Source organism: Meriones unguiculatus, chromosome 3 (assembly GCF_030254825.1).
Source record: "Meriones unguiculatus strain TT.TT164.6M chromosome 3, Bangor_MerUng_6.1, whole genome shotgun sequence".
Classification (NCBI taxonomy): Eukaryota; Metazoa; Chordata; class Mammalia; order Rodentia; family Muridae; genus Meriones; species Meriones unguiculatus.
Genome location: NC_083351.1, coordinates 67,149,115 through 67,172,015, shown reverse-complemented (window position 1 = coordinate 67,172,015; position 22,901 = coordinate 67,149,115). Strand labels below are relative to the sequence as shown.

Here is a 22,901-nt window from a genome sequence, read left to right as displayed (position 1 = left end):
AAAGGAGAGGAGAGGGTAGTGGTGGGGAGAAGACAGGAAAGGACAGTCCAGAAACAGAGAGAAGAAGAGAAGAGAAGGGAAAGGAAAGGAATGGGAAGAGAAAGGAAAGGAAAGGAATTGAAAGGGAAGGGAAAAGAAGGGAAAGGAAGGAAAGGGAATAGAAAGGAAGGGAAGGGAAAGGAAGGAAAGGGAATAGAAAGGAAGGGAAGGGAAAGGAAGGAAAGGGAATAGAAAGGAAGGGAAGGGAAAGGAAGGAAAGGGAATAGGAAGGGAAGGGAAGAGAAGGGAAGGGAAGGGAAGGGAAGGGAAGGGAAGGGAAGGGAAGGGAAGGGAAGGGAACGAGAGGGGAAGGGAACGAGAGGGGAAGGGAAGGGAAGGGAGGGGATGGGAGGGGAGGGGAAAGGAAGGGAAGGGAAGGGAAGGTGAAGAAAAAAAGAGGTAGGGAAAAGGAGAATGCAAGAAAGGGTAAGGGGAGACAGGAGATGAGAAAATTGGCTCTGCATTGTAGGGCTGACATATATAAAATTTGCAAGATCTACAGGCCTATTTGACATGGTGAGAATGATAGAACTCAAATCTGAGGATGGTTTGGAAGCAATTTGTTTTTCTCACAGGGAACAAGGCTTTTAACTAATAAGATAAGGTGAACCTACATAATAAAAGGTAATCTGACTGAAATTTGGCTGATTTTAATGATACATTGATTTTTTTTAATGTCTTCTAAACAACATCTCTATTACCAGGTACCATGTTTAGTCAAATTGATTCATAAAACTATCCATCCACCCAAAGCTAGTATTGTCATTATTGCTACATATTTTGAAGGGCTATGAGTGGCACAAGTTTTTGTTGGTTTGTAGAATGGTATTTTTACCCCCTATAGATGCTCTGAATTCATGTGATTCTGTCATGATTAGCTCTAGTTTATCAAAAGTGACACAGATACACACTAAAGGACAGGACAGTGATGTAACTTTGAAAAGAGTTATGATCCAGAAAACAGCTATTTTTGGATGTCCTATATGGACATGGACTAGGTTTTTTGTTTTTGTGGGGTTTTTTTGTTGTTGTTGTTGTTCACTTCCTTGGCTAACATAAGCTATGATGGTTCTCTACTATGGATTACTCAAGCAAATAAGAAAAGAAGTTGATGTAAAGAAAATTAAACCTTAAAAGAATGTTTATGAAGGAGGGTCACTCAGACCAGGGCAAGGGAGAATAAAAATATCAGTTTTGAGGAAGAGAGGAATGTATGTGTTTCCAACTACAAACAACAGGAAAAAAAATAACTGATGTCCAGCATAAGATAACGAGGCGAGTAGCACAAAAGTAAACAATCAGCCCGTGGAAATTGTTTTGTTTTCAATTAAATTTTTATTTTTTATATTAATTACAGTTTATTGACTTTGTATCCCAGCTGTAGCCCCTCCCTCATTTCCTCCTATGCCTCTCCCCCAGTCCAATGATAGAGGAGGTCCTCCTCCCCTTCCATCTGACCCTAGCTTATCAGGTCTCATCAGAACTGGCTACATTGTCCTCCTCTGTGGCCTGGTAAGGCTGCTCTGCCATCAGGGGGAGGTGATCAAAGAGCCAGCCACTGAGTTCATGTCAGAGACAGTCCCTGTCCTCTTTAATAAGGAACCCATTTGTATACTGAGCTGCCATGGGCTACATCTGAGCAGGGGTTCTAGGTTATATCCATGAATAGTCCTTGGTTGAAGTATCAGTCTCAGAAAAGAACCCTGTGACCATATATTTTCAGCCAGAGGAATTTTAATAATTCTTCTACTCTGAGCCTACAGCTAGACTTTAATTTCCAAGCTCTCACTATAGCAGAATACATAGGTGATAAATATAGCAGAATAAATAGGCAATCCTTAGATTGATGACATTCATATTCATACCTCAGAGGATCTTCCTGGGCTCTTGTCATTCAACAGACAAAAAAGAATCCCATAATAATTAATTGTAGGGTAAAGAACAGCTTTGAGACTGTAAGACAACAGGGATATATAAGGAAGAGTGGGTCTCAATGTCATTTTGTGGGGAAAAATCCATGTGCCTGATGTCTCTTGGATATAGTTTATATTCTGTTTCAGGAGGGAGTTATTTATCTTCCTACATGCCAACTATGGAAAAAATGACTGAACATTTTAATGATGAAAGGTCTGGATGGAGAATGCAATTATGTAAATGAGTTCTGTACAATGAAAGCAACATCTCACCCTAGAGTCTTTGAGCATCTGGGTAACTTACTGTTACTCCTGAAGTAGAGGGGCTCAACAATCACAGACATCACCATGCCATCAGGTACTACAGTCATATTTCTATATCATTCAAAGAGCTCAGATCTTCCCTAGTTCTTTCAGCCACATGGTTGATAGTGGCTTCTGGGTAACTAGGCCTAATCATATTAGAACTCTAAGATAACTTTTTAGGGTCATTTCCTTTTTATTTAACTGCAAAATCATCAATGAATGTGTTGTATAGCTGTGGCTTGAGACTGGTCATCCAGAAACTCCACTGTTCGCCAAGAACAATCAGTGACTTAACGCAAGGAACAGGACACAGACTTGAAGGAGAAAAGAAAAACACAACTGTCAGCCAAGAAAGAACCTTTAAAGGTCTCTGACACTGAGAAAATAAGGAAGACTCATCACGTGTATTCTAACAATTTAATTGAATGATATTTTTTTCCCATCAAAAAAACCAAACAAACTTTTCCCCAAGAAGGAAAGATCATGAGTAAGGAGAGTGATTAGGTGATTGAATTCATGAACCTGTCTGCCAGGTTTCTGCTTCCTTGATGTGTATATAAAACCTGTGCTGAGCACCAATGCTACTACTGCTTTGGTGTCCTGTATACTCCACCATGCAGGGTCTCTCTTTCATTCTCAGTGCTGCTACCCTCTTCTTGGTCCTCTGCCTAGAGCTGGGGATCAACAAAGCCCAGGAAACCACGTGAGTAAAACACATCTTTTGTTCTGCAGGAAAACCATAGAAAGGAGTCCCCTCCAGACCTGGAAAACTGTTCATACTTTTGTCTAGCTATTTAGATGGTAAAGATCTCTATTCTTGAAGGTTCTCATGGATCTCATGTTACACTGTATTCTCTAGTAGGCTCCATGCATTCCTTTCACATTTCCCCTGGACATATAGGCTTCTTTGAGAAATAAAACCCCAATTGTATTTGATGAGTTGCTCCTAAAGAAGTAGTCTTACTCTCGCTCATCCACTGCTCGGATTTTTGCTCATAGTGCTTTGAAAAAGTTAAGAGGTCTGTGAGTTCTAGCAACTGCTTTAAATGTCTTTAGCAGGAGTCATTGAGAATGACAGCCTTTTTCACTAACCCATGGTCTCTGGTTGAGGCAGCCAAACAGGCATCATAGATATTATTCTTATGATAATCAAAAAGGTAAAGACTAGGACCTGTACTAGCATTCACATTAAGACCTGAGAGTCCCCGTTTGAAAGCAGAAGAAAAGTTGAAGGAGTGGAATGAAGTAAGAAATAAAGCCAGAGTCCAGAGTGGGTGGAGAAACAGAGCTACCCAATCAAACCAGAGATCTCTGATTGGTAGCCTATGGTGCTGGCTTGCTGGACTGTGACCCTATTGATACCATAGGAAGCTTGGCCAAATGTTTTATCCCAGGGAAATGCCAAGGTTTTAAGAAACTGATGCAAGCACCCTGAGAAGCCATGCATGTTTCAGTTCAGATGGCACTCTTCCTGGGCTAGAGTAAGTCTGTGTTGAAATAAGCCCTACAGTAAATGACTAGGCCACTCCAGCTGGCCAACAACTCTCCTGCATTTATTACCGAATGTCTCCTTTGTAGAGAAACTCTACCCTCAGAAAAACAAGGCGTGGTTAGTTGCTATATCTAATCTGATCATTCTACCAGTCCTAAACTCGTTCACAATATGGGAGGCTTTTAAAATTAATTATTTTTTTATTTATTACAATTTATTCACTTTGTATCCCAGCTGTAGACCTCTCTCTCATCCTCTCCAATCTTACCCTCCCTCCCTCATCTCTTCCCATGCCCCCTTTCCATGTCCACTGGTAGGGGAAGTACTCCTTCCCTTCCATCTGACCCTAGCAATATCAGGTCTCATCAGGACTGGCTGCATTGTCTTCCTTTGTGGCCTGGTAAGGATACTTCTCCCTCAGGAGAGGTGATCAAAGAGCCAGCCACTGAATTCATGTCAGAGGCAGCCCCTGTTCCCCTTATTAGGGAACCCATTTAGAGACTGAGGTGCCATGGGCTACCTCTGTGCAGGGGTTCTAGATTATCTCCATGAATAGTCCTTGATTGGTGTATCAGTCTCAGAAAAGACCCCTGTGCCCAGATCTTTTGGTTCTGTTGCTCTCCTTGTGGAGCTCCTGTCCCCTCCAGGTCTTTCAAATATGGAAGTTTTGAAGACACTTGGTCTTCATGTATCTTTCCTAGGAAGTGAGTCCTAGAACTGTTGGTATAAGAAGAGAAATCTAACATGGATTGCCCTAGAAAAATGGAGCTATGAATAATTCTGTCTAAGAATTCTTTTGTATACCACATAACATCGAAGGACATTAGACAAAGCTCTTTATAAAGAAGATATGACCCCTTTGGCCCCAAACAGCCTTTGCAAACTAAAGAGAAAACTTGACTCTTTGCTTAGGAAGTGTCTCAATCTGCGTAACTGCCTCCTTTGCTCTGTCCCCTTGCCTCATACCAGAATAGTGCTTCATCCCATATGCTCTGTGCACTGGTTTTTCTCTCAGTTTCTTTTTCTTAATTGTGGTGCAGATTTTATATATTCCAAGATATATACACATTCCCAGGCCCTACCCAGCATTCATGAGGGATGGTTTTCAAAGATTTATAAAATCCTACATTCCATGATTCTTTCCATGTTTCTGTGGCTATAAAGTTTTCTCCTAACAATGAACTGACTCTCTTGTTACAGTCAGTGGTCAAGGAGATGAAAAAATAAATAAATAAAACAACTGTAGGGCAGTGATTCTTTTCCTTCATACTGTTGTGATCTCTAATACAATTCCTCATATTGTAGTGACCCCAAACCATAACATTATTTTCATTCATGAAGTGTAATTTTGCTACTGTTGTGAATCTTAATGTAAAAACACATATTTTCTGTTGATCTTATGTGACCCCCGTGGAAGGGTAATTTGACCCCTAATTGGGTCATAACCCATGGGTTGAGAAGCATTACTGTTAGGTATTTGGAAATAGCACAAGACAGTAGCCTTTTTACTTTAAAATTTGTTATTTGTAACTGGGAAAAAGATTCTCTAATTTAAACAACATTGTTGTTGCTAATTTAAACAAAAGAAGATAGTCAAAGTCAACACATATTCCTGGGATTCTGATGATTAGAAAGTGTCTCATTCAAATTTTAACTTCCTTAGTACCATGCTGTAGATTTCAGCACTGCTAAGGTATTGCAAGAATGCCCAACCCTCTGTTGTCTGATCATGTATCTAGCCACAATGCATGCAGTATGAAGAACAGGATGCCAGACTCTCAGCCCAAAGCCTAAGACAGATAGACTAGCTCTCTGATCCTTTCTGCTTAGATGAAAGATTATGAACTAAAACCCAGGAAGACTAGGAGTTTTTAGGACTGGCAAATTAAGTCTAAAAGATGAATCAAGGCAAACAATTACTGAGATTGCGGCGGCTGTGTAACCTGGCAAGACTTATGCCTTGCAAGAGTGAAGCAGGTAAGGTTTGCTGCAACATGTTCATGGTCAACAAACTAGGTAGCGCTCTTATTTACAAATTTTGTAACAAATTCTTCCAGAGGAAAAAGGAGAAAATTCACTAACTTCCAGAAAACAAAGGTTAAATTGCCAGACATTTACAAACACGCACTCACACATAACCACACCCATACACTTTAGCAGTTTATACCTGTTATTTTCAGGGCATAATTGAGTGCTATACTCCCCAACCCACCAAAAAAAACCACAAAAAAACAAAACAAAACAAAAAAACAACCAAAACTATTTACCCTCCCTATAATCTAGAAACCACCCTCCCCCAATATACAAAGTGTCTACACCACTGTGATGCTCTGCAGCCACAGAGAGCATGCTCAGATGTCATCAGTTTGTTACTCGGTGGCGCGGCAACAGGTAGGATACAGGATTCCGCCCCCATAGTGGTTATTATAATCAGCACCACTGTGAATTAGGCTTTGAACAAAAGTGTGATATATGAACTTGATATTGAAAATTATGTATTTTGTTTTCTAAGACAAAGGGAAAAGGAGGTTGAAATAGAAACATGGCTACTGACAGTCTGACATCCCAAACTCAAAAAACCAACTTCCTATCTTCGAGTAACTCAGCAGCTTCCTCCAAAGAGAATGACAATATCCCACCCCCAAGAGCAACCAAAGCAACTTTCCCTCCCCTTTGGCAACAACCACAGACTGCTTGTTTTTTACCTCCTTCTACACACCATGAAGTGCCTAGCTTGGATTTCTTCTGGTGCTACATGTAAAGAGAACTGTTATAGGCACTGGGCACTGACCCTACAGCAGCAAGAAAGCTGTGTGTTGAGTATTAAAATCTGCTCTTGAGTGGCCCCTAAGCCTGAGCTTTGTTGACACGGTTCCCCTCTTCAACCTGTAGGCCAAAATTTCACTTGTCATCTGCAAGTTCATAGAGATAAAATTTAAAAAAAAAAAACATATTTAAAAAAGTGCCACCAGTCATTGTGGCATCAGCATGGTACTAAGGAAGTTAAAGTTTGAATGTAACCACTTTATTGAAAGGGTTTTTTTTTCTTTAAGTTAAATGAAACCGAGTTGAAATGAACATGATTTTGTTGACCATGTTCGTAAATTATAGATGCAACATGCATTGGTAGAATTGTGTGGTGGTCTGGTGTGATACTTCATTTACATATCCCGGTCTGTATGTATGTGCATAAACAAAAAAGCAAACTCCTGCTTTGCTCTGATTGGAGGGTTTCCAGGACTGCTGTCTGCCCCTGAGCCTTGTTTTAAGGGTGTGGACCCTTTGCTTGTATTTTGTATTAAAAAATGAGGAAAAGAACCTCTTATTACTGAGCATGTTGGCATTGTCCCCTTTATTAGTTTTTTTCCTGTTTTGGGGACATGAAGCAAGTTACTCTTTTTCTGTATCTTTTTCTTCTGTAAACCTTTTGGTTTGTTTTGTTTAAAAATGGCTTTATAAAAGGGCTTTTGTAACCGCCCCCAAAAAAAGAAAGTGACTCAATCTGTGTCACTCTCTACTTTGCTCTGTCCCCTTGTCTCATGCCAGAATAGTACTTCATCTCATATGCTCTGTGCACTGTTTTTCTCTTCCCAGAGCTATTCGTAAACCACTTATCCCTAAATTGAGTTACACAAAGTTCGTAAGGGAAAATGAGACAGTATCTGTGGAAGTTCAACTTGCTACAGAATATAAGGAATGTTTGGTGGTAAGTAGATACACAGACAAAGACTCCAATACAAATAATTGTCTGATGTCCTAGGTTGACAGGCACTTGCAGGTTTAGAAAGAACTGAAAAATCATTTGCTTATCTAATAATGGCCAATCATGGGTAGAGGTGTAACTTTGGATCTTACAGTTGGAACAAGGGAAAGTGGGAGATTTATTCAATTATCATAGAATAATGAAGAGCTGCATCTGGGGTTTGGCCATCATTCTCACAAACCCTTGTCCTGGCATGTGCACTTAAACAGCTGGCCTGCCATCTCACTGGGTCACAGAGTAAAATTTCACATGAGTCATTTCCCAGAACTCTGTCTGGTACCAAAGACAAGCCTTCCCCGAGGAAACAGCCACTGTTGGATGAATCTCTTTGCCTACTAGATTCACTTTCATCCTCCTGAATCTCACACTCAGACCCCTGAGGCATGAGTCTAAGGTGTTAAGATAGAAAGTCTGGCAAACTAGTGTATTGAATGATATGATAGTGACAAATATAAGGTGCATGTGCCTTTAGTCCCCATCTCAGCTATTTCGTCTCTTGTATTGCCCTCTTCTTTTCTGGGCTAACAGAGGTCATCTCTCCCCACCAGGTCAAAGCTTACCTTGTAAGTAATAAGCCAATTGAAGGTCCCTTCAACTATATACAAACCCGCTGCCTCTGTAATGATTATCCTATCACCGTCTTTTGGGACTTTGAAATCCTAGGTAAGTAGAGGGAACTACCTGCCAAAGAGGAAACATTAGAAACCTAAACATGGCTGCAGAACTTCCAAGTGGAAGCATAGAAAGGCAAAGTAGTGGGTGGAAAGAAAGCCCATGAAGACAGTCACTACGTTTTAATCTCTGGAAGGCAGTGTGTGTGATAAGGACTAAAAGGGAGAATGATTAGCAATGATTTGGGGAAATCAAATTCCAGGAAACAGTTATATGGCCCTAGCAGGAAAATAGGAGGACCCTATCACATCTGAGGAATGACTATTTTTGTTATCTCTTCCAGGAACTCTAAACTTTGCAGTAGTGCTTGACCTCACTGCAGAAAAGGGTATCTGCCCTAATGATGTTGCAGTGCAACCTATCAGTTTTAAGAGGTATTATGTCTATGCTACTGTGCACAAAATTTAATGGAAGCCTCTTATGTGTTTTTCAAAACCAATGTAATTTTCCCTAAGTAAAATTAACTGAAATACTGATTATAGTCTGTTAAATAAACTTCTTATACGCTTCTCCATGTATTAATTTGTGTTGCCTCCAAAATCCATCCTCTAAGACAATGAGGTACCTCAAATTTTGTACATGGTCTTTAAAAAAATATATGGCTGACATTTTACAATTTTTTATTATCCATTGACATAAAAAAGAAAGAAATGGCTGGGAGTTACCTCAGTGTGCAAGGTACTTGCCATGCATGTTAGGACCTAAGTTTGAATCTCAAGAACACACCTAAAGCCAGAAATTGTTGTGCACATTCATAATCTCATTGCTTTTATACTGAGACCGGAGGAAGATAGAGAAGTTTCCACAGAAACAACTGGGCAAGCTCACTGCAGTGTATGTGGTGAGGAACAAACGCAGATACTTTCCTAAACTGGGTAGAAGGCAAGCACCAACAGCTGGCACTGTCCTTTGATCTTCCTGAGTGTGCCATGACACAAGAACACTCACACTTATCCATGCACAGAAATCATAAAAGTGCACAAAACCTTTTAAAGAAAAAAAAACAGAAATAAGGAAGAAAAGAACCACTCTCAAAGAGGAGAAAGGTCACTACAGTGGTGGTCTAAGTTCTCAGACAAATAAGAGAAAAAGACAGGGCTGGGAGCCAAGCTGCATAGAGCTTGGCTTTTTTTCCATCCCATTTACCTCTAGGAACTTCACCTTCAGATCCCAGGAGATAGGAGTGATTTGAAACCAGGTAATCGTGGAAAATCGCTGGTCCTCACCATGAATGTGTACCACTGTGCCACAGCCTGTTGCTTCTTCTCAATCAGTTACAAACAAGAAACCATAACTATCTCAAACACTGCATACATCTTTTCTTATGAAGTTTAGGCATAGCAAATGTGGCTGACCGTAGATGAAAGCAGGGAGCCCTGAGTTGCTTCCTCAGAGAAGACCTGCTGCTGATTTTTAATAGAAACGAAGCCTGAGCAAGGGTTCAAAGTAAGTGAAGAAAATCCTGGCAGATGGTAAAGCAGGCTTCAAGATCCCAAAACATGAAAAAGTAGCATATTCTCTTCAGGCAAGCTCTCTGGTGCTGGGCATGAATGAGCGGAAGGACTAGAGAGGATGCTACAGGAAGGGACAGAATCAGAATAGCCTGAGTATGTCTGGGCAAGAACATGGAATCACACTCTCCAAGCCAGTTCTCCTAAATGAGGATCAGAATGCAGGAAAGGGAAAGAAGGTTGTTCAAAGAGATTATTTGAGATCTTATTGGAGAACTAACACCAATTGCATGTGCAAAATATGATAGCTAAAGCGCCTGTTTACTTAAGGAGCTCTTATAGCTATTTATATCTTTGCAGAAGTCCTTTTTAATCCTGATATTTTGTTTTACAACACCTTCATCAAGCATTGCCCAAGAACAATCTTCTCTTTAGCTTGGGGTTTCTTGGTTGGAGTAGGTTATTTCCATTCTGAAGAAATTTATTATGTCACAGAACTACAAACATCCATCAGTCTTGTTGTATCTATAATCATTTACATGCTCTGTAGTTTCAATTTTGTATTTGCTTAAAAAAAAAAACAAAACTCAGAAAACCACATTTGAAAGGTAATTTGGAGAAGACCTAGATACCCTGTTGAGATGTAGCACAGAGGCAGCTCAGTCTCCATGGGGGCTCCTAGTAAGGGGAGCAGGGGAATTCTCTGGAATAAACTCTATTGCCTGCTCTTTGAGCACCTCCCTCTGGAAGGGTAGTATTACCAGGCCACAGAGAATCCAGACAGTCCTGATGAGAACTGGCAGGCCAGGGTCAGATAGGAGGAGGACCTCCCCTATCAGCTGACTAGTGGAGGGGCATAGTGGGGGAGAGGGAGGGAGTATGGGACCAGGAGGAGATGAGGGAAGGGGCCACAACCAGGATACAAAATGAATAAATGATAATAATAAAATAAAAACTCAAAAAAGACATATCTAAGGTCCTCAATGTCTGTCTCTGTAGCTTTTTTTTTAAATATCTGGAACAGTTCAGGCGAGAAAGTAAACATCTATTATTTTTTACATTAAAAATTAATAACCTTTAATTATAGTAAAGATAATCATATATATTTATTATATGTTATATATTTAGACTGTTTGCAGAATACTTGGTATTTCTAGTCTGGTCCTAATTAGTTTCTATCTACAAAATAAGCATAGTTAAATAAAACATTCTTGAAAACACACTGCTTCTAAAACATAGGGTTTACTTAGCTCTTCTATCATTTTGTTAAAATTAAGTTTTACAAAATGAAATGCCCCATCTATTAAATGTATAAAATATTCTGTGTTAGATGGTCCTTGTATACTAGCAATGTACATGTTCTAGAGAGATATCTACAGTGTCTGTCTGTTGCTTCCTGTGATAGAGATTCTACTAACAAAAAATCATTAAATAGCCTATGAATTAGTATTGTATCCTGAAGCATATCAGGATACCCAAGTGCTACAACTTTCATGTTATCATCATATTGAAATATCCTCCTGCTTAAAAGAAAAAATTGTCTTTCCGGATGGGGATTGGACATTTTAGTTAGGGTCCTCTCTCTTGCTTAGTTTCTTTAGATGCACAGGTTTTAGTGGGTTTGTCCTATGTTGTATGTCTATATGAGTGAGTATATACCATGTGTGTCTTTTTGCTTCTGGGACAACTCACTCAGGATGATCCTTTCCAGATCCCACCATTTACCTGCAAATTTCATGATTTCCTTATTTTTCATTGCTTCTAAAACATAGAAGCATTCCATTGTGTAGATGTACCACAATTTCTGCATCCATTCTTCAGTTGAGGGGCATCTGGGTTGTTTCCAGCTTCTGGCTATTACAAATAAAGCTGCTACAAACATGGTTGAGCAAATGTCCTTTTTGTGTACTTGAGCCTCTTTGGGATATATGCCCAGGAGTGGTATGGCTGGATCTTGAGGAAGCGCTATTCCTAGTTGTCTGAGAAAGTGCCAGATTGATTTCCAGAGTGGTTGTACAAGTTTACATTCCCACCAGCAGTGGAGAAGGGTTCCCCTTTCTCCACAACCTCTCCAGCATGTGTTGTCACTTGAGTTTTTGATCTTGGCTATTCTCATGGGCGTAAGGTGAAATCTCAGGGTTGTTTTGATTTGCATTTCCCTAATGGCTAGTGAAGAAGAAGAAAACAGGAAACAACCTAGGAACCTACCACAGAGGGCCTCTGAAAGCCTCTGCCCTACAGACTATCAAAGCAAATGCTGAGCCTGATGGGCAACTGTTGGGCAGAGTGAATGGAATTTTAGGTAAGAACTGGGAAATAGTAAGAGCTGGAGAAGACAGGGTCTCCACAAGGAGAGCAACAGAACAAGAAAATTTGAACACAGGGAACTTCCCAGAGACTCATACTCCAACCAAGGACTATTCATAGAGATAACCCAGAACCCCTGCACAGATGTAGCCCAGGGCAGTTCAGAGTCCAATTGGGTTACATAGTAATGTGAAGAGGGACTGCCTCTGACATAATCTGATTGGCCTGCTCTTTGATCACCTCCCCCTGGCAGGGAGCAGCCTTACCAGGCCATAGTAGAGGACAATGCAGCCACTTTTGATGTGAACTGATAAACTAAGATCAGAAAGGAGAGGAGAACCTCCCCTATCAGTGGACTTGGGGAGTGGCATGCATGCAGAGGGAGGAGGGAGGGTGGGATCGGGAGGGGAGGAGGGAGGGGCTTATGGGGGGGATGCAGAATGAATAAAGTGTAATTGATGAAAAATTTAAAAAAAATAAAAATAAATTAAAAAAAGTATCAACTTCCAAAAAAAAAATAAGAAATTGTCACACTGATGAACAGCATGTATAAATATAGAAGATCTCATGGACTTTCCCCTGTCTATTTTTGCATGCCTGCTATTATTCTTTTTGTTCTGCTCATATTTAGGCAACCATGTTGTTAAAATCATAGGGGCATAGGAGGAGATGAGGGAGGGAGGTGGAATTTGGAAGGAATAGGGGAGGGAGCTACAGCTAGGATACAAAGTGAATAAACTGTAAATAATATAAAAAATAAAAATAAACATTTTAGGAGTTTATCCAAAAAAAAAAAAAAAATAAAATAAAAGTGCAATCATAGTGCCTGCCCCAACAGATGTGGTCATTTAAAGATAATCCTTATAACGAACTCAGCACAGGAATATGTTTCATAAAAATTCAATAAAGGATAACTATTTTTTCTTTAAAAAAAATCGTATGGATTTAGCTTCTGGCATGCTGAGCAGACAGTCTCAAATTGACCTTCATGACCCAGTGGCTCTTGAAATGTATCAATATTTGCTGAGCCTTAGCTGCAGGGGTTGATGTATACATAAACCACTATAGGCAAATAAGGAATTCTGAGAGTGGGAAAATATCTTCCTCAAGAAATAACAGATTATCCAATACAAAACTGTCACTCCTTAAGCGATATGGACAAATAATATACAGACTAATCATGTTGTATTTAGGAATATATTGTATACATATATACATATAATAACAATGAAAAAGCCAATATATTTGAAAGAAAGCAAGCAAGTTTATAGTGGAACGTTTAGAGGGATGAAAGGGAAGAGGGAAATGATATAGTTATACTGTAATCTCAAAATAAAACAATTATTTTTTTGCTTTTTTATCTTAATTTTTATTAATTACACTTTATTCACTTTATATCCCCCCATAAACCCTTCCCTCCTCCTCACCCAATCCCACCTTCCCTCCTCCACACATGCTCCTACCCAAGTCTACTGATAGGGGAGGTCCTCCTCTCCTTCCTTCTGATCTTAGTCTATCAGATCTCATCAGGAGTGGCTGCATTTTCTTCTTCTGTGGCCTGGTAAGGCTGCTTCCCCCTCAGGGGGAGGTGATCAAAGAACAGGCCAATCAGTTCATGTCAGAATGAGGCCCTGTTCCCATTACTAGGGAACCCACTTGGACACTGAACTGCCATGGGCTACATTTGTGCAGGGGTTCTAGGTTATCTCCATGCATGGTACTTGGTTGGAGTATGAGTCTCAGGAAAGACCCCTGTGCTCAAAATTTTGTTCTGTTGCTCTCCTTGTAGACCTTCTGTCCTCTCCAGCTCTTACTATTATTTCCCACTTCTTTCATAAGATTCCCTGCATTCTGCCAAAAGTTTGGCCATAAGTCTCAACATGTGCTTTGATAGTCTGCAGGGCAGAGCCTTTCAGAGGCCCTCTGTGGGAGGCTCCTAACTTGTTTCCTGTTTTCTTCTTCTTCTGGTGTCCATCCTCTTTGCCTTTTGGAGTGGGGATTGCACATTTTAGCCAGAGTCCTCACCTTGATTAGTTTCTTTAGATGTACAGATTGTCGGAAGTTTATCCTATATTATAGGTCTATATGAGTGAGTATATACCGTGTGTGTTTTTCTGCTTCTCGGATAGCTCACTCAGGATGATCTTTTCCAGATCCCACCATTTACCTGCAAATCTGGAAGGCACTAGAATCAATAATGTAAGTCAGAATTATAAATTCTATATGTTTCTACTTATAAGGGATAACCAAAACAGTCTAAAGTCATAAAGATGGATTTTCTGCATAGCTAACACTACGGGTGTCTGGTAAAAGAAGTGTTTGAGGTCCTATCATTGTCTTTTTATATACCTCAGTTTCTATTTGTTTTGCCAAACAATCTCCATCAGCCACTATTGAATCTGTTCTAGCCCAGTGCCATGGTGTCAGTGAGCAGCCGATGGCATGAGAACAGCAGTACCCACCCCTGTCCAGCCATAAGGAGTTGTGGGTGGGGTAGAAATGCCCCCTCTCCTCTCATCACCACTCTGCTCCTCACGACCTGTAACAGGCCAGAAGAGCTGACCCCACCACAATCCTGGGAAGCATGAAAGAGCTGGCCCTGAGGGTAGGAGAGCTGGAGAGCTGACCCAGTCCCTCAGTAAGTAGAATACTGGGGAGAGTAGGTGTGACACGTGGCCTGAGCAGCACAGTAGAGATGGCCCTGATGGTGTGGATGTGAGTGAGCTGGCCTTGAGGGCCTGATCATGGGAGAACTGACCCTGCAGCTTGCCAGACATGTGGTGGCATGGGCTCTAGGAACTGTCCCAGTGCCTCTGCACCTACTGAATCACAACATGCACCGTCAGGGAAACCAGAGATAAACAGAAAAGTGGAGAAAAAATTTACCACAATCTGCAAAAAGAATTATAGTTGATGAAAATAGAAAGAATTGGAAATCAAGAAAACAAGAATACATCTTTGAAATTCAAAGAGATAAACTACCAGATCTACTTTAAATCAATACAAATGTAGAATATCTTTTAAAAAAACATCAAGAAAACTTATACTTGAGTCATTTATTTCAACTGACATGAATTGTTTTCCATGGGATATTTTTACGTAATTTATTAAAAATTGTCATACAAATATTTACAACTCTTAAATTTGACAGTTGTTTGTAAGGGTACAAGAGATAAAAATAATATTTTTTGTACCAATAAGACTAATCTTTTCAATACTAGAAAACTTAAAAACATTGAAATGTTCCTTACATGTCAAGAAGATAAATAAGAACTCTCTTAATATATAGTTTTTCTCTGAATAAAAATTATTAAAAGTGCTCTGAAATACTTTTCACTTGTATGACTGAACACAACGCTTCAAGACACAATATATGGTAAATGGTCTGTGGAGAAATAAGACCCTTCAAACATCTATTGGTATTCAAATGTAAAACTATGGAGACTGTTGGGAAAACCCAATGTTCAAACTGTACACAAATATTTCTCTTTGATACGGTGATTAGACACCTGGGCATTTATTGTACAGGCAAGCATCCCACTGTATATAACTGTTTGTGGGAAGAGTTTTCCAGTTAAGTAAATTTGTGGTAAAGTTTAGAAAAGACTGAACCACCTGCCTAAGAACATGCTTGGGCTGGACCTAGATCCCCCCCCCCCCAGACACACACATATGTAGCAGACGTGCAGCTTGGTTAACATATAGGTGGGTTCCTTAACAGTGGAAGTAGTGGCTCTCTCTGACTCTGTTGCCTGCCTCTGGATCCCCTTCCCTAGCTGGGCTGCCTTGTCTGCCCTCAGTGGGAGAGGATGCTCTTAGTCCTGCTGCAACTTGAGGTACCAGGATAAGTTGGTACCCCTTGGGGGGGGCTCCCCTTCTTTGCATAGGGGAGGAAGGAATGGGAGAGGAGGCATGAGGGTGGGATGGGGAGCAGAGGAGGAAAGTGGCTGGGGTCAGTCTGTAAAGGAATTAAATAAATAAAAAAAAAAAAATGAACCATTTTAGTGTGCTGATGCCTTTAATCTCCGAACTCACTTGGTGGAAGCAGGCAGATTTCTGCTAGTTCCAGACCAAACTAACCTACATACTGAGTTCTAGGACATCCAGAACTACATAAAGAGTTGTGTCAGAAAAAAAAAAATGTGAACAGGTGTCCATAAGTGTGTGGGTTTATTTCTGGGTCTTCTGTTCGGTTCCATTGATCCACCATTCTGTTTCTATGCTAGTACCATGCAGTTTTTGTTATTTTTGCTCTATAGTACAGGTTAAGATCAGGGATGGAGATACCTCCAGAAGATCTTTTAGTGTAGAAGATTGTTTTAGCAATTCTGGGTGTCTTGTTATTCCACATGAAGTTGAGAATTTTTCTTTCCAGGTCTGTAAAGAATTGTGTTGTTAACTTGATGGGAATTGCATTGAATTGGTAGATTGCTTTTGGTAAGATGTCCATTTTTACTATATGAATCCTGCCAAGCCATGAGCATGGGAGATCTTTTCATCTTCTGATATCTTCTTCTAATTCGTTCTTCAGAGACCGGAAATTTTTTTCATACAAGTCTTTGACTTGCTTGGTTAGGGTTACACCAAGGTACTTTAGTCATTTGTGGCTATTGTGAAGGGTGTTGTTTCCCTAATTTCTTTCTCAGCCCTTTTGTCTTTTGTGTACAGGAAGGCTACTGATTTTTTGGAGTTAATTTTGTATCCGGCCACTTTGCTGAAGGTGTTTATCAGCTGAAGGCGTTCCCTGGTAGAATTTTTTAGATTTAACATTTTCTTTGACAGATACATTGATTTCTTCCATTGTATCTTCCACACCTGAGATTCTTTCTTCCATCTCTTGTAGTCTATCGGTTATGCTTACCTCTGTAGTTCCTGTTTTTTTCCCTAAGTTCTTTCTCTCCACAATTTCCTCCATGTTTTCTTTAATTTTTCCAATTCAGTCTTCAGGTCTTGAGCCATTTTGTTGATTTTCTTCACCTGTCTGACTGTATTTTCCTGTTTTGTTTTTTTTCAATTCCTTCAGCTGTTTATGGCCATAATATGTTTGTTTTTATCTTCCTCTATTTCTAAAGTTTTTTTTTCCTCTATTTCTAAAGTTTTTCTTCCTCTAGATCTTTACACATTTTATTTGTTTTCTCTGTTATCCTCTTCATGAGCATAGATGTTAGGTCATCTTCTTGAATTTTATTAATGCTAGGGTGGCCAGGTCTACTTGCCCCTGGGTAACTGGGTTTTGGAGATGTCATATTGCTCTGTCTTTTGCTGGTTGAGCTTTTCTGCTGGCCTCTACCCCTTGGGCTATTGTAAGTGTTTGGAGTTAGTTTCTCGTGGTTCCTGGAATCCTGTGGTGGAGAGAATCCCCTTGGCAGGAAGATGGAAGCCTCCTCAGCTTTTTGGGTATAGAAACTGTATGGCTGGTGTTTTTCAGGAGTTGCCACAGCTTACCTCAGGCATCTAGATATCTAGGTCCCTTTCTTAAACACACATTAAATGAACTACCTTATTACCCCTCCCATACACTCATTTGTTTTATTTATATATAAACAAATATATATATATATATATATATATATATATATATATATATATATATATTCTGCATGCTAGTTTCCTTAACTTGCCTTCTGTCAATCTTGTTTAATTTTGAAAAAAAAAAATCTCTTTATTTCATTGATATATTGTAACTTTTAAAGTCTGTATTTCATGAAGTTAAGGAAAATGAGTAGGCAGATTTCATTGACCAGCTTGTCTTTCTTCAGTGACTGAGACCTAGGAGAGAGTACCAGGAGATCAGAAGATAAAGAAGATAGAAGACAGAAAAGATAAGAAAGTTTGGGATCAAAAGGTCTTGCAAAATATATGCCTATGCCAAGTAATCTTACTATGATGTACAGCATTCTATATACTCTTGGCTGTCCAAATATGAGATGAAGTCAACAGAAACTATCATATAAATGGAAGACATCAGCTAGAAGCTTGTAAAAAAAATGCTGCACAAGGGAAACACAGGGAATCACACTCTGAGCATGTAGCACCCTTGGAACTAATAATCTTAGCCTCCTACAGTGAGGAGTTGGGTTCTCACTGTCTGTATGTACATCAAGGCCTCAGGGAAAAGCTCCCAAAGCTCTGATCTTACTTAACTATTGGCTCTGCCAATCATGTTCCTGGTTTTGAGAAGAAACTATAATCTTTCTCCATACATCAGTGCCTCAGTTCACCAGGCCAGCTTTCAACAGCAGATAAGATAGGGTAACAGAGGGGTGAAACATAATCAAAGTATCTCACATACATGTATGGAAAAGCCTCCTTAACTATCCTTCATCAAAGACTAACTCAATCATAGTTTACCCTCTAAATATTCAGTACAGGGCATTGGAGGAAATATGGGAAAAGACAGCGAAGATTCACTTTGGCGGTATTAAGGTAAATTCATACAGTAGAAGCTCCCTAAGATATATACATAAATGGAGGCAATCCAAATGAAACCACCAAATAATCAGAAAGGCAGAGCCCTAAATAGGGCTTGTTACCAAATGAAACTCTTAGTACCAGGATTAGATTACAGATAATTGTAATGTTGGCCCAAAAAGTCCAATAAGAATCCCCAAATACCCTACGGTGTTCCAAGTCTATTGGTTATATGTCATAAACTGACAGCAAGACTCCATTGGTGAAGACAACACCTACACAACTCACTGAACATGGAGAAGTCAAGCTGGTGCCTAAATAGAGACTATCACAACAACATTCTAGTGCCTTTGGTATAGAAAAGTACCCTGCTGCTACCAAAGGAGAAACACCAACACCAATCCAGACACAAAACATTTGTGCTACAGTGGAGTTCTGCCTACAAAATATGGTGATGCAATGGTGACACAAATCTTGTGGGAGTAACCACAAGTTGTTGATTTGACTAAGTCACTTTCCATGACATGGATCCCATACTTGACACTGCATAGGTGACAATGAACTCGAGACTAGATAGCCCAGGGACCTAGAATAAAACAAGTACTACTGTTTCAAAAATAAAAACAAAGCACAACAGAATGTATCAATAAAATGACTCCTAATGACATTCCTTTACACTCATAGATAAGTACCTTCTTCAGCCATTATCAGAGAAGCTTACTCCAGCATAGGGAGACAAATACAGAGACCCATAGCCAGATAACATGCAGAGAGAGAGAGAGAGAGAGAGAGAGAGAGAGAGAGAGAGAGAGCTTGAAACATTCAGGCCTAAAAGGGATGTCGCCATCAAATCCTTCCCTTGGGTTCAGGTTACTCTGCAGAGATGGAGGCAGAGTATAGGAGCTTGAAGGGATGGGAGACACCGGGAAAGAAACCTCTAAAACAACAAGATTAAAGTTCCTATGAACTCTCATAGACTGAGGCAACATGCACAAGGCCTGCCTGGGTCTGCACCAGGCCTCCTGTGTATATATTGTGGCTTCCAGTTTAGTGTTTTTCTAGGACTCCTGAGTGTGAAAATGAGTGGGTCTCTGTATTTTATACCTTCTTTTGGGCTCGTTTCCTTCTATTTGTTTTGTGCAATTCTGATATGGTAGTTTTTATTTAATATTGTTTTATTATTATCCTGAAAGTCTGTTTGTTCTCTAGTAAGAGATAGAAAGGGAGTGGATTTGGATGGGAGGGAAGTGGGATGGATCTGGGAGAAGCAGAGAAAGGGAATCTTTAATAAGGATATGTTATGTGAGAAAAAAAAACTATTTTCAATAAATGAAAAATAAATAATTTATATATATATATATATATCAACAAATAAAAACAGAGTCAGATTTTCAATCCAGTAGCCCAACCAAACAATAACACACAGCTTTGTCTTTTCTCTTCTATTCACCATTACTTCTGTGACAGATGGGCTTCATCTCATGCTGTTAGGATTGTGGGGTAGGAGTTTGTGCTGTTGTGGAGATTTGTGTTTATAACACGTGGCTTATAATTTAAGATAGGGTTTTGATTGCTTGCATGTGTTCTTTTGTCTGTGGGTCCTCCCAAGAGCCTTTCATCTTCATATTGCAATCCATGGTCCTACCTCATGAATTCATGAAAATTATAGAAAGGCTAGCAATACGATTTGCTGTGCATGAGCCGATCTGTTTAATATCAATGATAATCCACAGTTTTCAGAAGTGTTCTGGATGTGTTACAAGAGATAATTACCTTAATATTTCATTGGTTTTCATTTGCAGAACTTCGGATGTTGTCAAAGTGGTCAGCACCATAGAAGTCAGCCTTGTGGAGATGGAGGAGAATGATGATCTGTGTAGAGATCACATCATGACTTATGTGCAAGGACAAATGTGTGCACTAGTGTGTGAATATAAATTACAGAAAATGTGAGCAGGAAGCAAAACTTACCTGAAGCATATAACTGAATTTGTGTTAATGAATGTGTATTTTAATTTTCCATGAAACAGATATTGAACAGTTCTCTTAGAGTCATTTCTGAGTGTAGAGTACCTCATAATTGATGGAGTAAAACATACTAGACTGTTGTTTTTCTCTTTTCATGAAGGTAACACGTTTTGGGAGTGACTCAGTTCTAACAATAGTTAATGTATTCTGTGGAATTTTGGCAGTTTGGAATAAGTCATGGAATTTTTACTCAGCAGGAAAGAATGTCATACATTCTCTTCCAACTATGTCTTCAGGGGTGTTATTCATAATTCAGGAACTTATTTATCTATTGCAATAAATAAAGCTTACTTACCTTAAAGTCTTATCCTTTTTCTAGTTTGTTCATATTGCAAAATTGATCATGGTGTGTTGGAAATCTGGGGATTTGAGGGCACCAGAGAAAACTCTAAGAGGAGCTTTTGTGTCACTAAAAATAGCCGAAAGTACCTTAGTGATATGAGAAAACAAACAGTAGACAACACAGCAAGTGCCACGTCACTACACATATGAAGAGATGATAGAGTTTGACTTTATAATCATATAATTCATACAATAGATTTGAAAACAAGTTGTTGGTTCCTTTTTGTCACTGTGCTGAAAGAGCACGGTCAAAAGCAACTTTGGGAAAGAGGTATTTGGGCTTACAAGAGTCCATGATGGTGGGGACACATGGCAGCAAGTAGCAGCATGGTGACAAGAGGTGGAAGCTGAGAGATCACATTTTCAAATCAAACAGGAAGGCAAAAGAGTGAACTGGGGAGTGGGGGAGAGTCGACATACTTTCAAAGCCCACCCTCAGCTATACACCTCTTCCAGCGAGGCTCTACCTACTAAAGCTCCATTACTATCTCAGAAAGCACCAACAACTAGGGACTGACTATTCCAATACAGTCACCAATGGGCTTCATTTCTCATTCAACCTACCATGTCTCTTTATCTTTAGTTATTTAAGAAGAAAGTTAAATGGCTTTCATGTCAGGGGATGAGGAGATCGGACGATTAATTTGGAACACAAGTAAGTGTACCTGGTAGGGTGTTTGACACAGTCACTGACTTGGATGCTGTTGTTAAATTACATAACAGAGGCACCTTCTCTGTTTCTCTGCCTCTGAATAGCAGACAGGTTCACGTGGTATTGAAAAATTCATGTATTGTTGAAGGATGACCACAGTCAAGCTCTCAGAATTGTTGGCATAGTCTGGGCTTGCAAATCAGCTAAGTAGCCCTAAACTAGCATTTCAGATTCTGCGTTCCAATGACCAAATTCTCCTGAAGAAGCATGGGCTTTCTTTGGGAGCAAAATATCATTCTGCTCCAGAGTGTGTGTGTGTGTGTGTGTGTGTGTGTGTGTGTGTGTGTGTGTGTGTATGTGTTTGTGGTTACACTTATGTGTATGTATGGATGTGTGTGTGCATGTGTGTTTGGAAGCCAGAGCTAATCTACAGATATCTTCTTCTATTGATCTCCACTGTATTTTTTGAACAAGGTTTGACACTGAACCTAGAGTTTCCTGTTTCATCTAAACTAGCTGCTATCAGCCTCCTGGAATCAGCCCATCTTGTGCCTGCAAACTTTTCTCCTGTGCTGAGCCTACAGGCACATTCAACCACTCTTGGCACTTTACATCAATGCCAAGGATTCAAATACATGCCCACAAGCTTGTGATATAACTGAATGAAAGAAAAGAAATAAAAAGGAAGGACATGATTGCTCCCGGGTATGGTGGAAGTTTCTTTTACACGAAAAAAAAAAGAGCTTAGCCAGAGGAGGCAGCATCTGAAAGTTTCCAGAGTGAAGATAAGTCTGAACCCCTCCATGTAAGCCAAGGAATGGGGGTTGGAGAAGAGGAGAGCCAGCAGAATAAATGGTACATGAAAGAGCCTGGCCACAAAATGGATAGCTTATGTCTGGAAGGGCACCTAGGGAAACAGCAGCCTAGCCCCTGGGCTGGAGAAGGTTAAGGTAAGAGATAGGGTTGCCAACCATACTCAGCAACAGGTAGGGACTGAGGGATGCTGGGAGAACCTGGTTGCAGGAACACTTTGATATGGTAAATAGGACCTAAGCTTTTTGTCCTAGTTTTGAGACCTAACAGTAAGCATCTTCCCAGCAAGCCATCTACCCAGACCTGACTTATTTTTGACATATAAATGTATGACTTGGTTATAGCACAGTTTTGCTTTTGAAAATTTCCTACTTTTTCAAAACTTTCCATAAGCATGTACATTTGATGTAGTTTCATGTGGAGCAAAACACAAACTCTTAGTCTTTTGTGATCTTATTTTTCAGGAGTTATCATTGTAGACAAAAGCTCTCAAACATTTGTTAAGAAGACAATTCTTTCTATATTTATTAATTGCCTAATATATATCATATGTATAACTTTATGATATTGTACTTTACTTCTGGCACAAAGTCTGCTACTTCAGTCCTGTTCTGAGTTTCTGGGAGCAAGCGTTGTTTTCCTATAACATCTTCCTAGAATACAGCCCTGTTTCTACAGTCATGAATTAGCCTCTGCTTTTTAAATACTACTT

At 39.8% G+C, this 22,901-nt stretch overlaps 1 protein-coding gene across 1 annotated transcript; it reads left to right on the top strand.

Moving 5' to 3' along the window:
• The first annotated feature begins 2,872 nt into the window (after window positions 1–2,872).
• On the top strand, window positions 2,873–8,593 carry LOC110558948 (prolactin-inducible protein homolog). Its single transcript, XM_021654132.1, has 4 exons — window positions 2,873–2,961; window positions 7,345–7,456; window positions 8,062–8,176; window positions 8,469–8,593. Exons 1-4 carry the CDS (start codon window positions 2,873–2,875, stop codon window positions 8,591–8,593), a joined length of 441 nt encoding a protein of 146 aa, XP_021509807.1.
• The last annotated feature ends 14,308 nt before the right edge of the window (window positions 8,594–22,901 follow it).

What these genes read in the sequence shown, in the direction of transcription:
- LOC110558948 (XM_021654132.1), top strand. Translation starts at nt 2,873, where the DNA reads ATGCAGGGTCTCTCTTTCATTCTCAGTGCTGCTACCCTCTTCTTGGTC. An exon ending in AACAAAGCCCAGGAAACCAC is followed by an intron (nt 2,962 to 7,344) that starts GTGAGTAAAACA and finishes TTCTCTTCCCAG; the next exon opens with AGCTATTCGTAAACCACTTA. An exon ending in TTGGGACTTTGAAATCCTAG is followed by an intron (nt 8,177 to 8,468) that starts GTAAGTAGAGGG and finishes TATCTCTTCCAG; the next exon opens with GAACTCTAAACTTTGCAGTA.